This window comes from Ornithorhynchus anatinus, chromosome 1, assembly GCF_004115215.2.
Source record: "Ornithorhynchus anatinus isolate Pmale09 chromosome 1, mOrnAna1.pri.v4, whole genome shotgun sequence".
NCBI lineage: Eukaryota > Metazoa > Chordata > Mammalia > Monotremata > Ornithorhynchidae > Ornithorhynchus > Ornithorhynchus anatinus.
Window position 1 is genome coordinate 155,330,382 of NC_041728.1, and position 21,363 is coordinate 155,351,744.

General features: G+C 45.1%; 1 protein-coding gene across 6 annotated transcripts in view; it reads right to left on the reverse strand.

Moving 5' to 3' along the window:
- The window catches only part of IFT80 (intraflagellar transport 80), a 159,955-nt gene that overhangs the window by 116,075 nt on the left and 22,517 nt on the right, over window positions 1-21,363 (reverse strand). For all 6 annotated transcript variants that reach the window (XM_029066875.1, XM_029066892.2, XM_029066883.2 and 3 more), the window contains one exon: window positions 8,323-8,433. In XM_029066875.1, coding sequence (XP_028922708.1) covers window positions 8,323-8,433 — 111 coding nt within the window. The remainder of the gene's footprint in view (window positions 1-8,322; window positions 8,434-21,363) is intronic.

The following is a 21,363-nucleotide window of genomic DNA, read 5'->3' on the forward strand; positions in this document are numbered from 1 at the left end:
ATGGTACGACCATCTTTCCCATGATTCAAGCCCACAACCTGGGTGTCATCCTTGACTCGGCTCTCTCATTCACCCCACACATCCAATCCATCACCAAGACCTGCCAGTCTCACCTTTATAATATTGCCAAGATCCGCCCTTTCCTCTCCACCCAAATGGCTATCTTAGTGGTACAGGTTCTCTTAGTATCCCGTCTGGATTATTGTGTCAGCCTTCTCTCTGATCTCCCTTCCTCCTGCCTCTCCCCGCTCCAGTCTATTCTTCACTCCGCTGCCCGGCTCATCTTCCTGCAGAAATGCTCTGGGCATGTCACTCCCCTTCTTAAACCTCCAGTGGCTGCCTATCGACCGCATGAAATAAAAACTTCTCACTTTAGGCTTCAAGGCTCTCCATCACCTTGCCCCCCCCTACCTCTTCTCCCTTCTCTCTTTCTACTGCCCAACCTGTAGGCTCCGCTCCTCTGCCGCCCACATCCTCACCGTCCCGTTCACACCTACCCCGCCATCGACCCCTGACCCATGTCCTCCCGCGGTCCTGGAATGCCCTCCCTCTTCACCTCCGCCAAATAACTCTCTTCCTCTCTTCAAAGCCCTACTGAGAGCTCACCTCCTCCAAGAGGCCTTCCCAGACTGAGCTCTTTTCCCTCTGCTCCCTCTCTGCCCCTGCCTTCACTTCCCCTCAGCTAAGCCCCCTTCCCCTCCGTTTCCCTCTGTTCCTCCCCCTCTCCCTTCCCCTCCCCTCGGCACTGTGCTCATCAGCTCATTTGTATATATTTTTATTTCCCTATTTATTTTGTTGATGAGATGTACATCCCCTTGATTTTATTCATTGCTATTGTTTGTGTCTGTATTTTGTTAATGAGATGTACATCCCATTGATTCTATTCATTGCTATTGTTTTTGTCTGTCTCCCCTGATTAGATTGTAAGCCCGTCAATGGGCAGGGATTGTCTCTATCTGTTACTGAATTGAACATTCCAAGCAATCAGTACAGTGCTCTGCACATAGTGAGTGCTCAATATATGCTACTGAATGAATGCAGTACTGTACTAAGCGCTTGAGAGAATACAATACAGAGTTATTGGACAGGTTTCTTGCCCACAACGAGCATTCAGTCTAGAGAGGGAGACAGCATTATTATAAATAACGGATTTATACTACATAGTTCATCTGTAGTATGCTCCCCGAATATGTGACTGTATAGTTAGTGAATGGTCATGTTGTCCTGTACCATCTAGGCTCCTTGTGGGCAGGGAACATGTCTACCAACCGTTATACTGTACTCTCCAATTCCTTAGTACAGTGCTCAATAAATGTGATTAAATGAGTGACTATGATTGACTGATTGTGGGATATGCTTTCTCCAAATACACATGACATTAGTTAGTTGGTTTCAGTCCAGAGTCAGTTCCAACATTCATTCATTCAATTGTATTTATTGAGCACTTACTGTGTGCAGAGCACTGTACTAAGTGCTTGGAATGTATAATTTGGTAAGAGACAATCCCTGCCCAACAATGGGCTCCACTGCCCACCCTCTCTGGGCAAGACAGCTGAGAGCCAGGCCAGGGCACTTGGTGGAAGGAGACCGGCAACCAGGGCCGGGTCTGACCTCCCCGCCACGGCCGGGCTCCATGGGCCCAGGCTGGCAATTGGTGGGGGGTGCTCCCACGGTGAGGGGTCCCAGCCGTGGTTCTCTTGCTCCATCGGGAGGCCAGGCGGGCAGCCTGAAGAACTGTTCACTGGATCCTTATGTCATTTCCTTTGTTCTCCTGGCTTTTTGTTTCCCAATTTCAGATACGGCAAGCTGCTGGGGTATCCTCCCATGGTTCATTCTCCTCAAATGTTCCACTCTGCTCAGGTGTGTGGCATTGAATATAGCTTTGATGCTATGCAATGAGAATAATAAATAATAATGGTGGTATTTGTTAAGCGCTAACTACGTGCAAGGCACTGTTCTAAGCGCTGGGGGGATACAAGGTGATCAGGTTGTCCCACATGGGGCTTACAGTCTCAATCCCCATTTTACAGATGAGGTAACTGAGGCACAGAGAAGTGAAGTGACTTACCCACAGTCACACAGCTGACAAGTGGCAGAGCAGGGATTCAAACCCATGACCTCTGACTCCCAAGCACGTGCTCTTTCCACTGAGCCATGCTGCTTCTCTAATAGCACTTTAATAATAATAGTAATAATAATGGTATTTGTTAAGTGCTTACTATGTGTCAGGCACTATACTATACATTGGGATAGATACAAGCTAGTCAGGTTGGGCAAAGTCCCTGTCCCACATGAGGCTCACACTCTTAATCTTCATTCTACAGATGAGGTAACTGAGGCACAGAGAGGTGAAGTGACTGCCCAGGGTCACACAGTAGGCAAGTGGTGGAGCTGGATTTAAAACTCAGGTCCATGCTCTATTCTCTAGGTAGCAGACTTCGTTCCAAACTTCACTGTTGATGTTCTTGCCTTGCCAGCTGTTTGACTATAACTTAATAACACTTGTATAATTGCTCAAGGAGTCAAGTGTATGTAGAGTCCAGATCTCTCAGCCCTAAAAGTTCCAGAAACCTGTTATTTCATCTGGATTTCCTCTTGATACTACACTCGTTGTATACAGGGAACATGTCTACAAACTGTTATATTTTACTCTCCCAAGTGCTTAGTACAGTGTTCTGCACCCAGGGAGTGTTCAATAAATACTATTGATTGCCCTCGTCTCCCCATCCTAAAAAAATCCTCCCTTGAACCCCTGCCCCCTCCAGTTATTGCCCTATCTCCCTCCTAGTTTTCCTTTCCAAACTCCTAGAACGAGTCACCTACACTCGCTGCCTTGTTGCTATCTTGATTCTATTTGCTGTTGTTTTAATGACATGTTCATCCCCTTGATTCTATTTATTGCTATTGTTCTTGTCTGTCCGTCTCCCCCGATTAGACTGTAAGCCCGTCAAAGGGCAGGGACTGCATCTGTTACCGATTTGTACATTCCAATTCTTAGTACAGTGCTCTGCACATAGTAAGCGCTCAATAAATACTACTGAATGAATTGAATGAACTCCAACTCTCTCCTGGACCCCCTCCAATCTGGCTCCGTCCCCTCCACTCCACCGAAACTGCCCTCTCAAAGGTCACCAGTGACCTTCTTGCCCAATCCAACGGCTCCTACTCTATCCTAATCCTCCTCAACCTCTCAGCTGCCTCTGACACTGTCGACCAACCCCTTCTCCTCAACACAACATCCAACCTTGGCTTCATGGACTCCATCCTCTCCTGGTTCTCCTCTTATCTCTCTGACCGTTCATTCTCGGTCTTCTCGTCTTCTAAGTGGACTCCTCTTCCTCCTCCTCCCATCCTCTAACTGTAGGGGTTCTTCAAAGGTCAGTTCTTGGTCCCCTTCTGTTCTCCAACTGTGCTCATTCCCTTGGTCATCTCATTTGCTCCCACGGTTTCAACTATCAACTCTAGCAGATGAGTCCCAAATCTACATCTCCTCCCCTGTTCTCTCTCCCCCTCCCTCCAGACTTGCATCTCCTCCTGCCTTCAGGATGTCTCCACCTGGGTGCCACCTAAAACTCAACATGTCCAAGACAGAGCTCCTATCTTCCCTCCCAAACCCTGTCCTCTCCCTGACTTTCCCGTCACTGTGGACGGCACTATCATCCTTCCCGTCTCACAGGCCTGCAATCTTGGTGTCATCCTTGACTCCGCTCTCTCATCCACCCCACATATCTAATCCATCACCAAAACCTACCCGTGTCACCATCACAACATTGCCAAGATCCGCCCTTTCCTCTCCATCCAAACCGCTACCTTGCTGGTACAATCTCTCAAAATATCCTGACTGGATTACTGCATCGGCACCCTTTCTGATCTCCCAACCTCCTCTCTCTCCCACTTCAGTCTAAACTTCACTCCGATGCCTGGATTATCTTTCTACAGAAACGCTCTGGGCATGTCACTCCCCTCCTCAAAAATCTCCAGTGATTGCCTATCAACTTTCACATGAAGCAAAAACTCCTCACTTTTGGTTCAAAGCTCTCCATCACCTTGCCCCCACCTACCTCACCTCCCTTCTCTCCTTCTACAGCCCACTCCGCACACTCCACTCCTCTGCTGCTCTTTTCCTCACTGTGCCTCATTCCCGCCTGTCCCGCCGTCAACCACTGGCCCACGTCCCACCTTGGGCCTGGAATGCCCTCCCTCCTCACATCTGCCAAACTAGCACACTTCCCCGCTTCAAAGACCTATTGAAAGTTCACTTCCTCTAGGAGGAGGCCATCCCAGGCTGAGCTCCCCTTTTCCTCTGTTCCTCCTCCCCTCTCCATCCCCCCTACTCCCTCCCTTTGCTCTACTCACCTCCCCACCTCACAGCATTCGTGTATAGATGTACATATTTATTATTCTATTTATTAATGATGTGAATATATCTATAATTCTATTTATTTATATTGATGCTATTGATGCCTGCTAGAGAAGCAGTGTGGCTCAGTGGAAAGAGCATGAGCTTGGGAGTCAGAGGTCATGGGTTCAAATCCCGGCTCTGCCACTTGTCAGCTGTGTGACTGTGGGCAAGTCATTTCACTTCTCTGTGCCTCAGTTACCTCATCTGTAAAATGGGGATTAAGACTGTGAGCCTCACGTGGGACAAATGGACTATCCTGTATCTACCCTAGCACTTAGCACAGTGCTCTGCACATAGTAAGCGCTTAAATACCAACATTATTACATTATTATTATTGTTTTGCTTTGCTTTCTTGTCTGCCTCTCACCCTTTAGTCTGTGAACCCATTGTTGGGTAGGGATTGTCTCTGCTGCCAAACTTTACTTTCCAAGTGCTTAGTACAGTGCTCTGTACACAGTAGGCGCTCAATAAATAAGACTGAATGAAGGAATGAATGAACGTTGCTGCTGTATTCTCTTTGGCTATGTCCGATAGGTTGTGCTGGCCTTTTTGATTAGATTTTCTACTTCCTTGTCTATATTCAGTGGGCTGCCAAAGTAACAGAATTCTGTGGCTTTTTTATGCTATTTGTTAGACACTTAGTACGTACTGGGGTATATACAAGCTAATCGAGTTGGACATCACCGTCTTAATCCCCATTTTACAGATGTGGTAACTGAGGCCCAGAGAAGTGAAGAGACTTGCCCACTGTCACACAGCAGACAAGTGGCAGAGCTGGGATTAGAACCCAGGTCCTTCTGACTTCCAGGCCCATGCTCTATCCATTAGGGCCTGTAAAAACAAACAAAAAAAAACCCCAAAACAAACAAGCAAAAGCAAAAAGACCTGAATCAGAAGGACCTGTGTCCTAATCCCGCCCCGCCACTTGTCTGTATGACCTTGGGCAAGTGTTTAACTCTGTACTGACATTATAAAATTTTGGTTGTGTACATAGCTTCCCTTTTGGAGGCTGCTCCATCGTCCGTTTTCTTTAGACTTATTATTGGTCCCCAACTCTTGACAGCAAACGATTTTCAGAAAGTGAAGAAAAATTTTTCTTCCTTGGGCTAAGAAAGACACCACAGAGTAGCTTACCAGGCAGAACTTAATTCGTAACGAAAGGGGTGCCAGTGCACCAGCAGTGGGTAGCTTTGTATTTACAATTTCTAAAGTCTTTGCATAAATAGTAATATTTTCATCACTGTCGCTATAGACGACTATTTCATTGCCAAGGCTATGAACCAACAAGCCCAGATGTGCCGGAGTGAGTGGCATCTATCTTGGGCTCAAATTCAGTACTGCCTGTGGGCCTTGGAGGAAAGAATGGGCCTCCCTTTTCCTTTCCAGATTCTATGAAATCTCTTCATGACAGGGGGAGGAGGTCAGGGAATGGTGTGCTCCTGGGGTCTGCTGCTCCAGCCTTTACCTCAAGAAAACATAACAGGGAAAATCCTTGACAAGAGCCCAGGAAAGTCGGCCAGATGTGCTCAAGAGAATACCAAGAGTGCATAGGCTGACTCCTCATTGGTCAGTCCGCCAGCCGTATTTATTGAGCGCTTACTGTGATCAGAGTGCTGTAATGTGTCTATTATTAGACTGTACTCTCCCAAGCACTTGATACAGTGCTCAGCACACAGTAAGCGCTCAGTATTACTAACTGGAAGAGTACAACACAATGATATAACAATATAAAATTCCTCTCCTCCAATTCTCTCCTTCAGCCTCTCCAATCTGGCTTCCATTGGCTTCACTCCACAGAATCCACCCTAAGGTCACCGACGATCTCCTTCTTGCCATATCCAATGGCCTCTACTCCATCCTAATCCTCCTCAACCTCTCAGCTACCTTCAACACTGTGGACCATCCTCTTCTCCTGGATCTCCTCTTCTCTCTCTGGCAGCTAAGTCCTTCCGGGGCTCCTCCTCTCCCTCCCACCCATCTGTGGGGTCCCTCAAGGTTCAGTTCTCCTTCTATTCTCCATCCACACTCACTCCCTTGGAGAACTCTGCTCCGGGGCTTCAACTACCAATTCTATGCAGATCACAACCACATATACATCTCCAGCCCTGATCTCTCTCTTGTCTCACACCTCCTTCTGCCTTTTAGACATCTCTACTTGGATGTCCACTGGCCACCTCAAACTTAACATATAAAAAAGACAGCTATCTACCCACCCAAACCCTGTCCTACCCAACTCTCCCATAACTTTAGAAGGCTCCACCATCCTTCCTGTCGCACAAGTCTGTTACTTTGGTGTTTCCCTCTACTCCTCTCTCTCATTCAACCCACATATTCAATCTGTCACCAAATCCTGTCGGTCCCACCTTCACAACATCGCTCAAATCCGCCCTTTCCCCTCCATCCAAACTGCTAATGCAATCGCTCATCCTTTCCCGCCTGGATTACTACATTAGCTTCCTTGCTGACCTCCCAGCCTCCTGTCTCTCCCCACTCCTATCCAAACTTCACTCTGCTAACCAGGTCATCTTTTGCACAGAAATGTTCTGGACACATCACCCCACTACTCCTCAAAAAACTCTAATGGTTGCCCATCCACCTCCATATCTGACAAACACTCCTCTCCATTGGCTTTAAAGCAGTCCATCACCTTGCCCTCTCCTACCTCACCTCACTTCTCTACTTTTACAACCCAGCCTGCACACTTTACTCCTCTAGTGCTAACCTTCTCACTGTGCCTAGATCACACCGGTCTCGCCACCAGCCCACGTCCTGCCTCTGGCCTGGAACTCCCTCCCTATCCTAATCCAACAAACAACCACTCTCCCTCCAAGAGGCCTTCCCAGACTTAAGCCCCACTTTTGCACATCTCCCACTCCCTTCTGCTTCGCCCTGATTTGCTCCCTTTGCTTTTCCCTCCTCCCAGCCCCAAAGCATTTATCTCTCTCTATATATAGAGAGAGAAGCAGCGTGGCTCACTGGAAAGAGCATGGGCTTTGGAGTCAGAGGTCATGGGTTCGAACCCCGGCTCTGCCACTTGTCAGCTGGGTGACTTTGGGCGAGTCATTTAACTTCTCGGTGCCTCAGTTACCTCATCTGTAAAATGGGGATTAAGACTGTGAGTCCCATGTGGGACAACCTGATTTCCCTGTGTCTACCCCAGCGCTTAGAACAGTGCTCGGCACATAGTAAGCACTTAACAAATACCAACATTATTATTATTATTATTATATATAAAGAGAGAGAAAGAGATATTTGTATTGATGTCTGTCTCTCTGCTCTGGGATGTGAGCTCATTGTCGGCGGGGAATGTGTCACTATTGTTTTATTGTACTTTCTCAAGTGTTTAATTCAGTGTCCTGCACACAGTTAAGTGCTGAATCGGTACAACTGAATGAATAACAGACATCTCCTGCCCACCTTAAGCTTACAGTCTAGAGAGGGAGACAGACATTAATATACATACATACAAATACAATTACAGATATGTACATAAGTGCTGTGGGGCTGGGAGGGGGGATGAATAAAGGGAGCAAGTGAAGAGGATGCAGAAGCAAGTGGGAGAAGAGAGGAAAGGAGGGCTTAGTCAGGGAAGGCCTCTTAGAGCTGTGACTTCAATACGGCTTTGAAAGAGGGGAGAGTAATTGTCCCAGGCAAAAATCTGCTACAACAACAATGATGACATTTACACAATGTGCAGACAAGGGTGACCTTATATGTATTTTTATAACTAGATCACTCAACTGCAGGTTCAAGAAGAGTTGGTAAAATAATCTCAAAGACATATTCTACAAAACTATACTACAACTCTAAAGTTAATGTTATTTATTAGATCAGAGAAATTTACCATGAAAATTACTGAAAAATATAGCAATCTCCATTTACTGTAAAATAATCTAACAGAAAAATAGTTAAAATTTTACCTGTAACCAATGCTGTTCCTTCATAATTCCATCTTCCTGCAAGCACGGCTCCACAATGAGCTTCCACACTTTTTTCCACTCTTCCTAACTTTGAAATCAGGTGAAATTTTCCTAAGGAGAAGTTATATGACTAAGTTGTAAATGAATGGAGTTGACACTTTGGGTAACTTTGCACTTACCCAATTGATACTTTATTCTTTTTAAATGGATGTATTTGCTTAATACGAGAGACAGCAGAAATCCATTGACAGCAACGGATACTATTACTCTATAATTTCAGGTATAATCAGGTAATTATATTGCATTCTTGGCTTCAAGAATCTCTTTGGTAATCACTTATTTCAATCTGTCACAGTACTGAGTACTTACTGTATGCAGAGAACTGTAAGAGCAGCTGGGAGAGTTCGACACAACAGAATTAGCAGATATGTTCCCTGCCCATAACAAGCTTACAACTTAGAGGGACTCAAGCGATGGCAGCAACAGGTGATCTTCCCTAGCCAAATCCCCAATTCCTGGCCCACATTATTTATAATGATTTGGGGAAAGAAAACAGAACAAAGAACTAGCAGAGAAGAGCTGAATACCTCAATTCCATGGGAGAAAAATAGACCCACAAATAGGAAACAGCATGGCCTGGGGGAAAGAGCACAGACCTGGAAGTCAAAAGTCCTGGTCTTAATTCCAGCTCTGCCAGTTACGTGCTCTGTGACCTTGGGCGGGTTACATAACCTATCTGTGCTTCAGCTCCCTCCTCTGAAAATAGGGATTCAATGCCTGTTCTCCCTCCTGCTTGGACTATGGGACAGGGACTGTGTGTCCAACCTGATTATCATTTCTCTACCTTAGTGCTTAGTAAGCACTTAAAGACCACAATTATAATTATGTGCAATGTTGAAAAGTAGTCGCAATAAAATAATAATAAAAATAATAATTGTGGTATTTGTTAAGTGCTTACTAGGTGCTAGGAACTGTATTACGTATTGGGGGGATACAAGTAAATCCGGTTGGACACAGGCCCTGCCCCACATGGGCCTCAGAGTCTTCATTCATTCATTCAATAGTATTTATTGAGCACTTACTATGTGCAGTGCGCTGTAGTAAGCGCTTGGAATGTACAAATAAATAACAGATTGAGACAGTCCCTGCCCTTTCACGGCTTTACAGTCTAATTCCCAGTCTTAATCCCGGGCTACAATCTTAATCCCCATTTTACAGATGAACTGAGGCAGAGAAGTGAAGTGACTTCCCCAAGGTCACACAGCAAACATTCATTTATTCAAGAGTATTTACTGAGCGCTTACTAGGTGCAGAGCACTGTACTAAGCGCTTGGAATGTACAAATCGGTAACAGATAGAGACAGTCCCTGCCCTTTGATGGGTTTACAGTCTAATCGGGGGGAGACAGACAAAAACAAAAGCAATAAATAGAATCAAGGGCAGAGCGAGATTAGAACCCGGGTTCTCCTGACTCCCAATCCCATGCTCTATCTACTTATGCTTCCAAGAAGGTTGCATTCCAGGAAAGGAGGAAAGACTATAAGAGAGAGAGGAGAGGTATTTCGTCCTCTCCTACTTCCCCTTCATCTTTTGGTGCTCTTCTCCAGTGACTCAGGGCCCTTAACAGCAAATTAGCTTGAGGCTACTGAGGAGAATACCCAGTTTTGCAAGTCAGAGGATATCCACCAGTGTTCAATCCATGGTATTTATTGAGCACTTCCTATGTGCAGATCACTGTTCTAAGCATTTGGGACAGTACAATACAAGGGAGTTGGCAGACATGTTCTCTGCTCACGAGGAGCTCACAGTACAGAGGATATGAAGGACTGATGACAAAGTTTATGTCTCTTTAACAGTTAATACGATTTTATGATACGTTTTTCCATCTGAAAGGTTAAAATGCTATGGGACTCTAAAATGTGCCACTTCTCATTTTTCCATAATGTGACAAAATAAAATTTTTTCATAAAAGGGTTTTAAAAAAGGAATGAATTGCAATGAATAAATTAATGCATGATTCCTTCAGCCATAAAATTGAGTTTAAACCATAGGAATCATTTGACGACAGTTCATCATAAAGATTTTACATACTGTTGTGCATGATCTTTTTTTAAAAATCCATTTTTCAACAAATAGAATTGTTTTTTATTGCATGTTTTAGTCCTTTGTACAGACTACACTCACAACCCAGCCCGCATGCTTCGTTCCTCCAATGCTGACCTACTCACTGTACCTCGATCTCATCTATCTCGCCGCTGACCCCTTGTCCGCTTCCTGCCTCTGCTCTGGAACTCCCTCCCGCTTCATATCCCACAGATCACCACTCTCCCCCCCTTCAAAGCCTTATTAAAATCACATCTCCAAGAGGCCTTCCCCAACTAAGTCCTCATTTCCCCTACTCCCTCTCCCTTCTGTATCTCCTACACTCTTGGATCTGCACCTTTTAAGCACTTGACATTCACCCCATCCTCAGCCCCACGACATTTATGTACACATCAGTAATTTATTTTAATGTCTGTCGCTCCCTCTGTTCATTCAATCGTATTTATTGAGTGCTTACTGTGTGCACAGCACTGTAAACTGTACTCTGGACTGTAAACTCTTGGTGCGTAGGGAATGTATCCATCAACATTGTGTTGTACTTTCTGTGCATGCTCTGCACACAGTAAGCACTTGCTAAATACCACAGATTGATTATGTAATCCTCCCGCCTCAATGAGATAAATGTGAAAGTGGTTTGGAAAAACATGTTAATATCATCACTGTTACAGTGATTCACTTTTGGATTGAATTAGCAGCACGGTACCTCCAGCTTCTGCGGGAATCCCAGAAATAGAGCTTTCGAAAAACTCGGATTAGTAAATGACTTGCGGGAATCCCAGAAATAGAACTTTCAAAAACTCAGATTAGTAAATCATAAATATTTAAACTTACTAAATCAACTCAGTCACAAACTCAGATACCCTTGTTCAAGAGTATAAGGAACAAATTTCCTTATATAAGAGACCTACTCTTCCGGAATTCTTGCAACATGAAAACAGGGGTGGGTCTATAATGGGAGCAATGTAAGAATTCCATTTAGCAACAAGGGTGGAGGGTAAAAAAGAGGAGCAGGAAAAAAGGGGGAAAGGGGAGAGGAAGACGAAGGCTGAGAGAAACAGGACCCCTCACCCTTGGCTTTAAAGCATTCAATCACCTCGCCCCCATCTTACCTCACCTCTCTGCTCTCGTACTACAGCCCAGCCCGCACAAAGTAACTGCTCAATAAATAGAATTAAGAGGACGCTTGAGAGAGGTGAATGCACACCCCTAAATGCTGCGTACAAGACACAACCCATCAATGGCATTTATTGAGTGTTTACTCTGTGCGGAGCATTGGACAATGCTCTTGGGAGAAAATACAACAGATTCGGTTCATTCATTCATTCATTCAATAGTATTTATTGAGTGCTTACTATGTGCAGAGCACTGTACTAAGCGCTTGGAATGGACAAATCGGTAACAGATAGAGACAGTCCCTGCCCTTTGACAGGTTTACAGTCTAATCGGGGGAGACGGACAGACAAGAACAATAGCAATAAATAAAATCAAGGGGAAGAACATCTCATTAAAACAATGGCAAATAAATAGAATCACGGTGATGTACATCTCATTAACAAAATAAATAGGGTGATGAAGATATATACAGTTGAGTGGATGAGTACAGTGCTGAGGGGATGGGAAAGGAGAGGGGGAGGAGCAGAGGGAAAGGGGGGAGAAGAGGGTTTAGCTGCGGAGAGGTGAGGTGGGGGGGTGGGTAGAGGGAGCAGAGGGAAAAGGGGAGCTCAGTCTGGGAAGGCCTCTTGGAGGAGGTGAGCTCTCAGGAGGACTTTGAAGAGGGGAAGAGAATGAGTTTGGCGGAGGTGAGGAGGGAGGGTGTTCCAGGACCGCGGGAGGACGTGGCCCAGGGGTTGACGGTGGGATAGGTGAGAACGGGGGACGGTGAGGAGGTGGGCGGCAGAGGAGCGGAGCGTGCGGTTGCTCATGTTATATTCTCCCAAGCACGTAGTACAGTGTGTCGTTGTAGTTGGTGCTCAAATACCACTAATTTGGTTTGCTCATCTTGTATCCCAGCTCTGCCACTTGTCAGCCATGTGACTTTAGGCAAGGCACTTCACTTCTCTGGGCCTCGGTTACCTCATCTGGAAAATGGGGATTAAGGCTGGGAGCCCCACGTGGGGCAACCTGATTATCTTGTATCTCTCCCAGAGCTTAGAACAGTCCTCGGCACAAAGTAAGAGCTTAACAAAAACCATCATTATTATTATTATTACAGTGAGAAAAATATAAAAGCTAATTTTCCTTGAAAAAAAGAACCATATAAGTGCATTCAATTTTACCTCTTATTTCACAGCCTAATTTACAGATAAATGTCCTAGACCTGGCCAGTGGCAGAAACAGCATATGTCTACAGAAGCACAAATTAATACATTTTCTGAGTCCACTTTATGTCTACAGAAGCACAAATTAATACATTTTCTGAGTCCACTTTATGTTGCAGTAGTTACCAGAAGCGATGCCAAAGGAATCAATTTTTCTAAAAGGATGTCCGGAACAGTTTTTTACCCTAAATTTCCTTACAAAGAACAAAGACTGTGAGTACTGCGTGGGACAAGGACTGCATCCAACCTGATTACCTTGAATAAAAATGATGGCACTTGTTAAGCGCTTATTATGTGCCAAGCACTGTTCTAAGCACTGGGGTAATAATAATGTTGGCATTTGTTAAGGTTGTCCCACGTGAGGCTCACAGTCTTCATCCCCATTTTACAGATGAGGTAACTGAGGCAAAGAGAAGTTAAGTGACTCGCCCACAGTCACACAGCTGACAAGTGGCAGAGCTGGGATTCGAAAACCCACAATCTCTGACTCCTAAGCCCATGCTCCTCTCACTGAGCCACGCTGCTTCCCATAAGGTATGACAGCCTTAATCCCCATTTTACAGATGAGGGAACTGAGGCACAGAGAAGTGAAGTAACTTGCCCAAAGTCACACAGCAGACAAGTGGCGGAGCTAGCATTAGAACCCAGGTCCTCTGACTCCCAAGCCTGTGCTCTTGCCACTAAGCCACGCTGCCAAGCTGCTTCTTGAATCTATCCCTGGGCCTACCAAAACAAGTAGCACTTTGTATCACAATCTCATAGCATTTTAGATGTTGCGGGGGGAAAAGAAGTCTTCCTAAAGACACTGCTGCCTCAACCCTCTGGACAATGTCAGTGGTGTAAACAGACAACTGTTATTTCCAATATTACTGTTACAAAGGAAAGAAATCCCTTGAGATTTTTGAATTGTCACACTGCGGCAGAAGAAAAATGATCCAGGCAGAAGAGTGAAGTAAGGACCTGAATGGGGAGACCCCGGAGGCAGTGAGGCCAGGAAGGAGGCTGCTACAGGGTTCCACGATTTACTTTTCTCATCTTTGTCCAAAACATCCTCGACTAGGATTTAACAAGAACTTCTAAATTGAATAACATTATTTATCGCCGACTGAAGTTGTTTTTTGCCTGCCCGCTCCTTATCAAGAAGATTCCTTGTGTTTCTCAGGGCAGGAAAGAAAGGGGACCATATTTCTAAATGCTCTATCGCATAGCTAATCCTCAATGAATATATTAGAGAGGGCACTTTTTAATTCTAGAAATAGAACGCAGATTGCAAAAGATAGCAACCGATTCAACAAAAGCATTCTAGGTTTTTGTACAACTAGAAGTAGTAATTGGTAATTACTGGGTGTCTGGGTGCAAAACACCGTATTTAAAGTTCTCGGGGAATACAACAGAAGCACAAGATCCATTCCTGACTCACAAGAAAGACAGACCTAAAGATCTTTACACACCATGGAATCAGAATAACTTGAATACTTGACATGTCTACATATGTATTAGAGTGATGATAGTGGGTATAATAGCCAAGGGCTGGAGGCAACCGTTGGGCTGATATTAAAGAATAATAATGATGGCATTTGTTAAGCGCTACTATGTTCCAGGCACTGTTCTAAGCCCTGGAGACGATACAAGGTGATCAGGTTGTCCCATAAGGGGCTCACCGTCTTAATGCCCATTTTACAGGTGAGTTAACAGGCACAGAAAAGTGAAGTAACTTGCCCAAAGTCACACAGCTGATAAGCGGCAGAGCCGGGATTTGAACCCATGACTCTTCTCCAGTGGCTGCTCATCCACCACCGCATCCGATAGAAATTCCTTACCATAGGCTTGAAAACACTCAATCATCTTGACCCCTCCTACCTCACGTGGCCGATTTCCTAAGACAACCCAGCCTGCACACTTCGCTCCTCTAATGCCAGTCTATTCACAGTACCCCTACCTCTTCCATCCCTGTCTTCAAAGCTTTATTGAGGGCACATCCCCTCCAAGAGGCCATCCTGGATTAAGCCCTCATTTCCTCTTCTCCCACTCCCTTCTGTGTTGCCCTTACACTTGGTCCTGCATCCTTTATTCACTCCTCCCTCAGCCCCACGGCACTTCCATACATAACCATAATTCATTTATGTATAATAATGTTTGTATCCTGCTCTAGTCTGTTAGCTCGTTGAGTGCAGAGAAGGTGCCTACCAACTCTGTTATACTGTACGCTCTCAAGAACTTAGTACAGTGCTCTGCACACAATAAGCACTCAATATGATTGATCAATAGATTAACAGCATCTATCTATACTATTTACTTATATTGATGTCTGTCTCCTCCCCTCTAGACTGTGAGCCCACTATGGGCAAGGACTGTCTCTTTCTATTTGCTATATTGTACTTTCCAAGCATTTAGTAGAGTGCTCTGCACAAAGAAAGGTCTCAATAAATACGTTTGAATGAATGAATGAAAAGGGCTAACTTAGGATGGGTGTTGGACACAACTGACACTGTGAATTGAGGAAAATTTCAATCAATCAGTAGTATTTAGCACTAAACTCATTCATTTATTCAATTATATTTATTGAGAGCTTACTGTCTGTGCAGAGCACTGTAATAAGTGCTTGGGAGCGTACAATACAACAATAAACAGACATATTTCCTGTCCACATTGAGCTTACAGTCTACAGTGGGGGTGACAGACATGACTACAAGTAAATAAAATTACAGATATGTACATAAATGCTGTGGAGCTGGGGGTGGGGCGGGGAAGAGCAAGGGGAACAGGTCAGGGCAATGCAGAAGGGAATGGAAGATGAGGAAAGGCGGGGCTTAGTCTGAGAAGGCCTCTTGGAGGAGATGTGCCTTCAATAAGACTTTGAAGGTGGGGAAAATAATTGTCTGTCGGATTTAAGGAAGGGAGGGAGGGAGTTCCAGGCCAGAGGCAGGACGTAGGCTAAGGGTCAGTGGCAAGACAGGCAAGATCGAGGCACAGTGAGAAGGTTAGCATTAGAGGAGTGTAGTGTGAGGGCTGAGTTGTAGTAGGACAGTACTGAGGTAAGGTGAGGTGATGAAGTACTTTAAAGCCAGTGCTGAGGAGTTTTTGTTTGATGCGACGTGGATGGACAACCACTGGAGTATTTTGAGGAGCAGGGTAACATGTTCTGACAGTTTTTGTAGAAAAAAGATCCGGGCAGCAGAGTGAAGTATGGACTGGAGTGGGAAGAGACAGCAGACTGGGAGGTCAGCAAGGAAGTTGATGTGGTAATCCAGGCAGGACAGAATGAGTGACTGGATTAACATGGTAGCAGTTTGGATGGAGAGGAAAAGGCAGATTTTAGCGATGTCGTGAAGGTGGGACTGGCAGGATTTAGTGATGGATTGAATATGTGGGCTGCAAGTCAGAGGAGTTGTGGATGATGCCAAGAGGAAGGACGGTGATGCCATCTACAGTGATGGAAAAGATAAACCTCTACTAGGACACTGTATTAAGCACTTGTGATCTGGTGACTGGAGAAATAGGAAGGGAGCTCCAGATCTTTGATATGGGGAGAGTGGAAAGGGAGTTGGAGGATAGAAGAGGAGTATGATCCAAGATTTGGCCAGGGTGGGGGGGGGGAAAGGGGAGAATGAGAGAGAGCACGCGAGAGGGAAAGAGAGGAAGGGAAAAAAAAGACCAGTATCTGTGTTGCATCTGTCTGTAGGCTGTTCACACTGCACACCTCCACAAAACACTCAGGTGAAAGTATGAGTACTGAGGGGGTTTAGAGAGAGATGACGACAAAAATGGAGGGTAAAACAACAACTGTGAATACTTCTTGGAGAAGGTAGGATTTTACAAAGACAGTGAAGGATGAAAGGGACATGGGTTAGGGAAGCTGAAGGAGGGAGAGCTCTCCAAGCAGGGGAAAGACAAGAGGGGGAAGAGGTGAAAGTGAGGGAGACTTCTGAGGTTTTCTCTTTTTTTTATTATTTGAAGAAGCCAAGCTGGGTGTAACAGAAGAAAGAGCTGTTAGGTAACATGGAACCAGCTGACAGAGAGCCTTAAAGTTAATGGTCAGGAGTTTTTTTTTTTTTGCTACAAGAAGAAATGGGTCACCACTTGAGATTCTTGAGATGTGAGAGGCTTCGATCCATAAACTCCTTGAGTGAAAGGATTACACCTGCCGAATCTTTTATACCATACTCTGCCATGTCACTTCACTTCTCTGTGCCTCTGTTACCTGATCTGTAAAATGGGGATTGAGACTGTGAGCCCCATTTGGGACAGGGACTGCCTCCAACCTGATTTCCTTGTATCGACCCTAGTGCTTAGTACAGTGCCTGGCACATAGTAACAGCTTAACAAATACCATTATTATGGTAGAGAAGCAGCAGGGTGTAGTGGATAGAGCTCGGGCCTGGGAGTCAGAAGGTCATAGGCTCTAATCCCAACTCTTCCACTTGTCTGTGTGACCTTGGGCAAGTCACTTGACTTCTCTGAGCCTGAGTTACCTCATCTGTAAAATGGGGGGGGGGGGGTTGAGACTGTGAGCCCCACATGGGACAGGGACTGTATCCAACCCAATTCCAAATACCAACATTATTATGTGAGCACCATGTGGGACAGGGACTGTGTCCAACTCAATTAGCCTCTCTACCCCAGCGCTTAGTAAAGTGCCTGGAACATAGTAAGTGCTTAAATACCATTTAAAAAAAACTGCACTTGAAGTGACAGCAAGACTAAGGAGACTGGAATAGAGATTTTGCTAAAATAAGGTCCCTGAAAATTACGACCTCCAGAGTGACAAGAGGGCAAAATCCCATATTATGGGGAATCAAAGAGTTGGCAGAGAGAGAATAGAGGCACCAGGTGAAGACAGCCTGCTTGTGGAGTTTAAACAGGAAAGGGAGAAAGGAAATGAAGCAATGGGTGGAGGGTGTGGTTGGGTCAAGAGATGTTTTTTTCGATAGAGAGGAGATTTGGTCATGTTTGAAAGAAGGGAGGAAGGAGCCAAAGAGAGAGGTTGAAGATAAGAGCATGGCACGGGAGGGGGATGAGCAGAAGCACATTTCTTGAAAGGAGAAGGGTCTATGGGTCTAAGGCACAAACAAAACTAATGGATTCTTAAGAGTCAGCAGGAGGTCTCGCCTTGGGAATCGGATGGGAGGGAAGAAAATTTGGATGTAGACAGGAGGAAGCTGAGGCAACAGATGGGGCCCTTGAGGAAGTCTGATCTGAATAGGCAGGTTCCAAATTGCCGTGGGATGGGGGGTGGGGGGGAGGGGAGAGTGAGTAATGGGTCCGAGACAGACGAGTCACATAAAAAGGTTAGTCAGGAGGTCTGTTTGGGAAGATGGAAGAAGAACTTGGAAAGAGTGGAAGAAGAATGTGGTAAGAAGGAACTAGTTGACAAACAGCCTTGATTCAGATGGTCAAGAGCTTTCATTTGCTATGAAAACTATTCATCTGTATAGTTTAACAGTAAAGCATAGATATAATGATGATATCTGTTAGGCATTTACTGTTTCCCCACTCCTCAAGAACCTCCAATGGTTGCCCATCCACCTCTACATCAAACAAAAACTCCTCACCCGTGGCTTTAAAGTACTTAATCATTTCACCCCCTCCTATCTCACCTCACCACTCTCCTACTATAACCCAGCCCGCACCCTTTGCTCCTCTAATGCTAACCTTCTCACTGTGCCTCGATCCCATCCCTCGCCCAAGTCCTGCCTCTGGCCTGGAACGACCTCCCTCTTCAAATTCAACAGATCAAAACTCTCCCCACCATCAAAGCCTCACTGAGGGCACATCTCCTCCAAGAGGCCTTCCCCGACTAAGTCCCCCTTTCCTCTTCTCCCACTCCCTTCTGCGTTGCCCTGATTTTTTTCCCTTTCTGCATCTCCCCTCCCAGCCCCACAGCACTTGAGTGCACATCTGCAATTTATTTATTTATATTAATGTCTGTTTCTCCCCATCTAGACTGGAAGCTCATTGTGGGTAGGGAAGGAGTTTATTGTTGTACTGTACTCTCCCAAGTGCTTAGTACAGTACTCTGCACACAGTAAGCACTAGATAAATATGATTGAATGAATAAACTGTATTAAGCACTGGGATAGATTCAAAATCATAATCAGACAGCCTCTGACCCAAAGGGGTTCACCATCTAAGGAGAAGAATTTTACAGATGACAAAACTGAGGTACAGAGAAGTTAAATGACTTTTCAGGGTCTTGGAACAGGCAAGCGGCAGATCCGGGATTAGAACCCAGGTCCCTTGATTACCAGAACTGCACTCGTTCTACTAGGCCATGCATGTGTATCTTCTCAACTCTCTTAAAAAGATATTTTTGCATTTGAACAGAAGATGACAACAGTCATCTAGTCAGTCAACAACATGAATGTAGCATCTCCCAGGTGAAATAGAAGTCAAGAGGTCAACTTCCCTGCCCTACATTTGCCATCTTGTTTAATATCTGTTTATCTGATTGGACACAGAATACTAGGATAGCAGTGGGAGATCAGGATGGTGTCAGCCCAGCCCACTTTATTTCTCTAGTGCTAATCTTCTCACTGTACCTCGATCTTGCCTGTCGCTGCCGCTCTCTCGCCCACGTCCTGCCTCTGGCCCGGAATGCTCTCCCTCCTCATATCCAACAGACAATTCCTCCTCCCCCGCCCCTTTCCAGGCCTTACTGAAGGCACATCTCTGCCAAGAGGCCTTTCCTAAGCCCTCCTTTCCTCTTCTCCCATTCCCTTCTGCATCACCCTGACTTGCTCCCTTTATTTATCCCCCCCTTCCAGCCCCATAGCACTTATGTACATATCTGTGATTTATTTATGTTAATGTCTATCTCCCCCTCTAGACTGTAAGCTCACTGTGGGCAGGGGATGTGTCTGTTATATTGTAGTGTACTCTCCCAAGTGTTTAGTATAATCCTTTGCACACGGTAAGTGCTCAATAAATATGACTGACTGGTGTCAACGCTAGGATAGTTACAAGGATTGAGGTAGCTTCAAGATGCTTCCCCCCATCAGCCTGAAGATCACAGGAACCACCACAGTTCTTAGAATCTGTCAATATCTTGCAACATTTCCATTCATGAAGTCTGAAATGTATTCGCCCTTATTCATCAACACCATCATCAAGCATTTATTGAGGGCTTATAGTAAGAGATATTTTCCCTCTATATGAAACTTGTTCTTGTTGAAGCTGGGTTCTACTGGGTTCTACTACACAACCACTAGTAGAAATCGGATAATATCCAGTGAGCCAGAAAAGGAGACACACCCAAACGCAGGGATCTCAAAGTTCAAAACTCTTGACCTGAATTAGACCCATGGCTAAAACCTTCATGCTAACTAATGTTATACATTATAAATTATTTATTCATATTCACATCTGTCTCTCCCTCTAAACTGTAAGCAGGGAACGTGTCTGTTGCACTCTCCCAAGCGCTTAGTACAGTGCTCTGCACATGGTGAGTGCTCAAGAAATACCAGTGCTTAATTTTACAGAAATAAAATCAATACAGTCAATCTCAATGATCCAGTTGCAGGTTTTGTGTGCTGACAAACTATTTAAAAAACTATTTTCAAGTGTAAAAAACAAATTTTAAATCATTAGAAGTCTGAAGTAAATTTTAAGCAAAGACGCAATCTGAGATATTTCTTTGGCTAATGCCTAACCGCTTCTCAGTAGCCTCAATGGTTCCTGCTGCAAAGGTCAGTGGAAGCAAGCTGACAAAGGGAAAGGAAAGGGGCTCACCCTCCGTTGCTGAGCAGAGCTTGGGATGCCGCGGGATTTCTGTACGTCATTAACGGCCAAAGGAAAAAAGACATTTCGCCTTGGAAGTACTGCTCGGGCAGTGGGAAGACCTTGGCGATCAGTGTTATTTACTGAGCACCGACTGTGCGCTGAGCAGTGTACGGGAGATTACATTTGAGTAAAAGACAGTTCCTGCCCTCAATGGCGGAAGCCGAGAGACACGAGAGTCTCAGAACACTGTGACTGCTGTTAGCAAAAATATGGAAATACTTGGGTTATTTCCTAAAAAAACTGTTCCACGTACATCTCCCCGTTCCTCAAAAACCTCCAAAGGTGGCACATCCATCTCTGCAGCCAATATACACTCCCCGCCATATGCTACTTATTAAGCGTTTACTATATGACAAGCACTTTAAGGCGATTAGCTCTCCCACTTCTACCATACCTTGTTATTCTACTAGAACCCAGTCTGCATACTTCATTCCTTTAGTACCGACCTACTTAACTGTACTTCAGTCTCACCTTCCTCACCAGCAACCCCTGCTCACACACTTCCTCCTGCCTGGAACTCTTTCTTCCTTCATATCACACAGACCACTGCTCTCCCCATCTGATCTGATTACCTTGATTCTACCCCAGCACCTACGTGCTTTAATAAATATCATCATCATCATTACTATTAAAAGCTGGATGGCATAAACTAGCCTCCATGGCCTCAGTAGTGGAATACGGCATCGGCAAGTAAACAGTTCATACACTGAAAAGTAATCAAAACCAATTTCATGCAAAATACTGAGTCAGTGTGTAAGAGAACCAGAAGTCCATGAGAACATCAATGTTCACAGCCAGATCGCGGTCAAACGGTTTTGCCGGTAATGAGCAATGGGAAGTT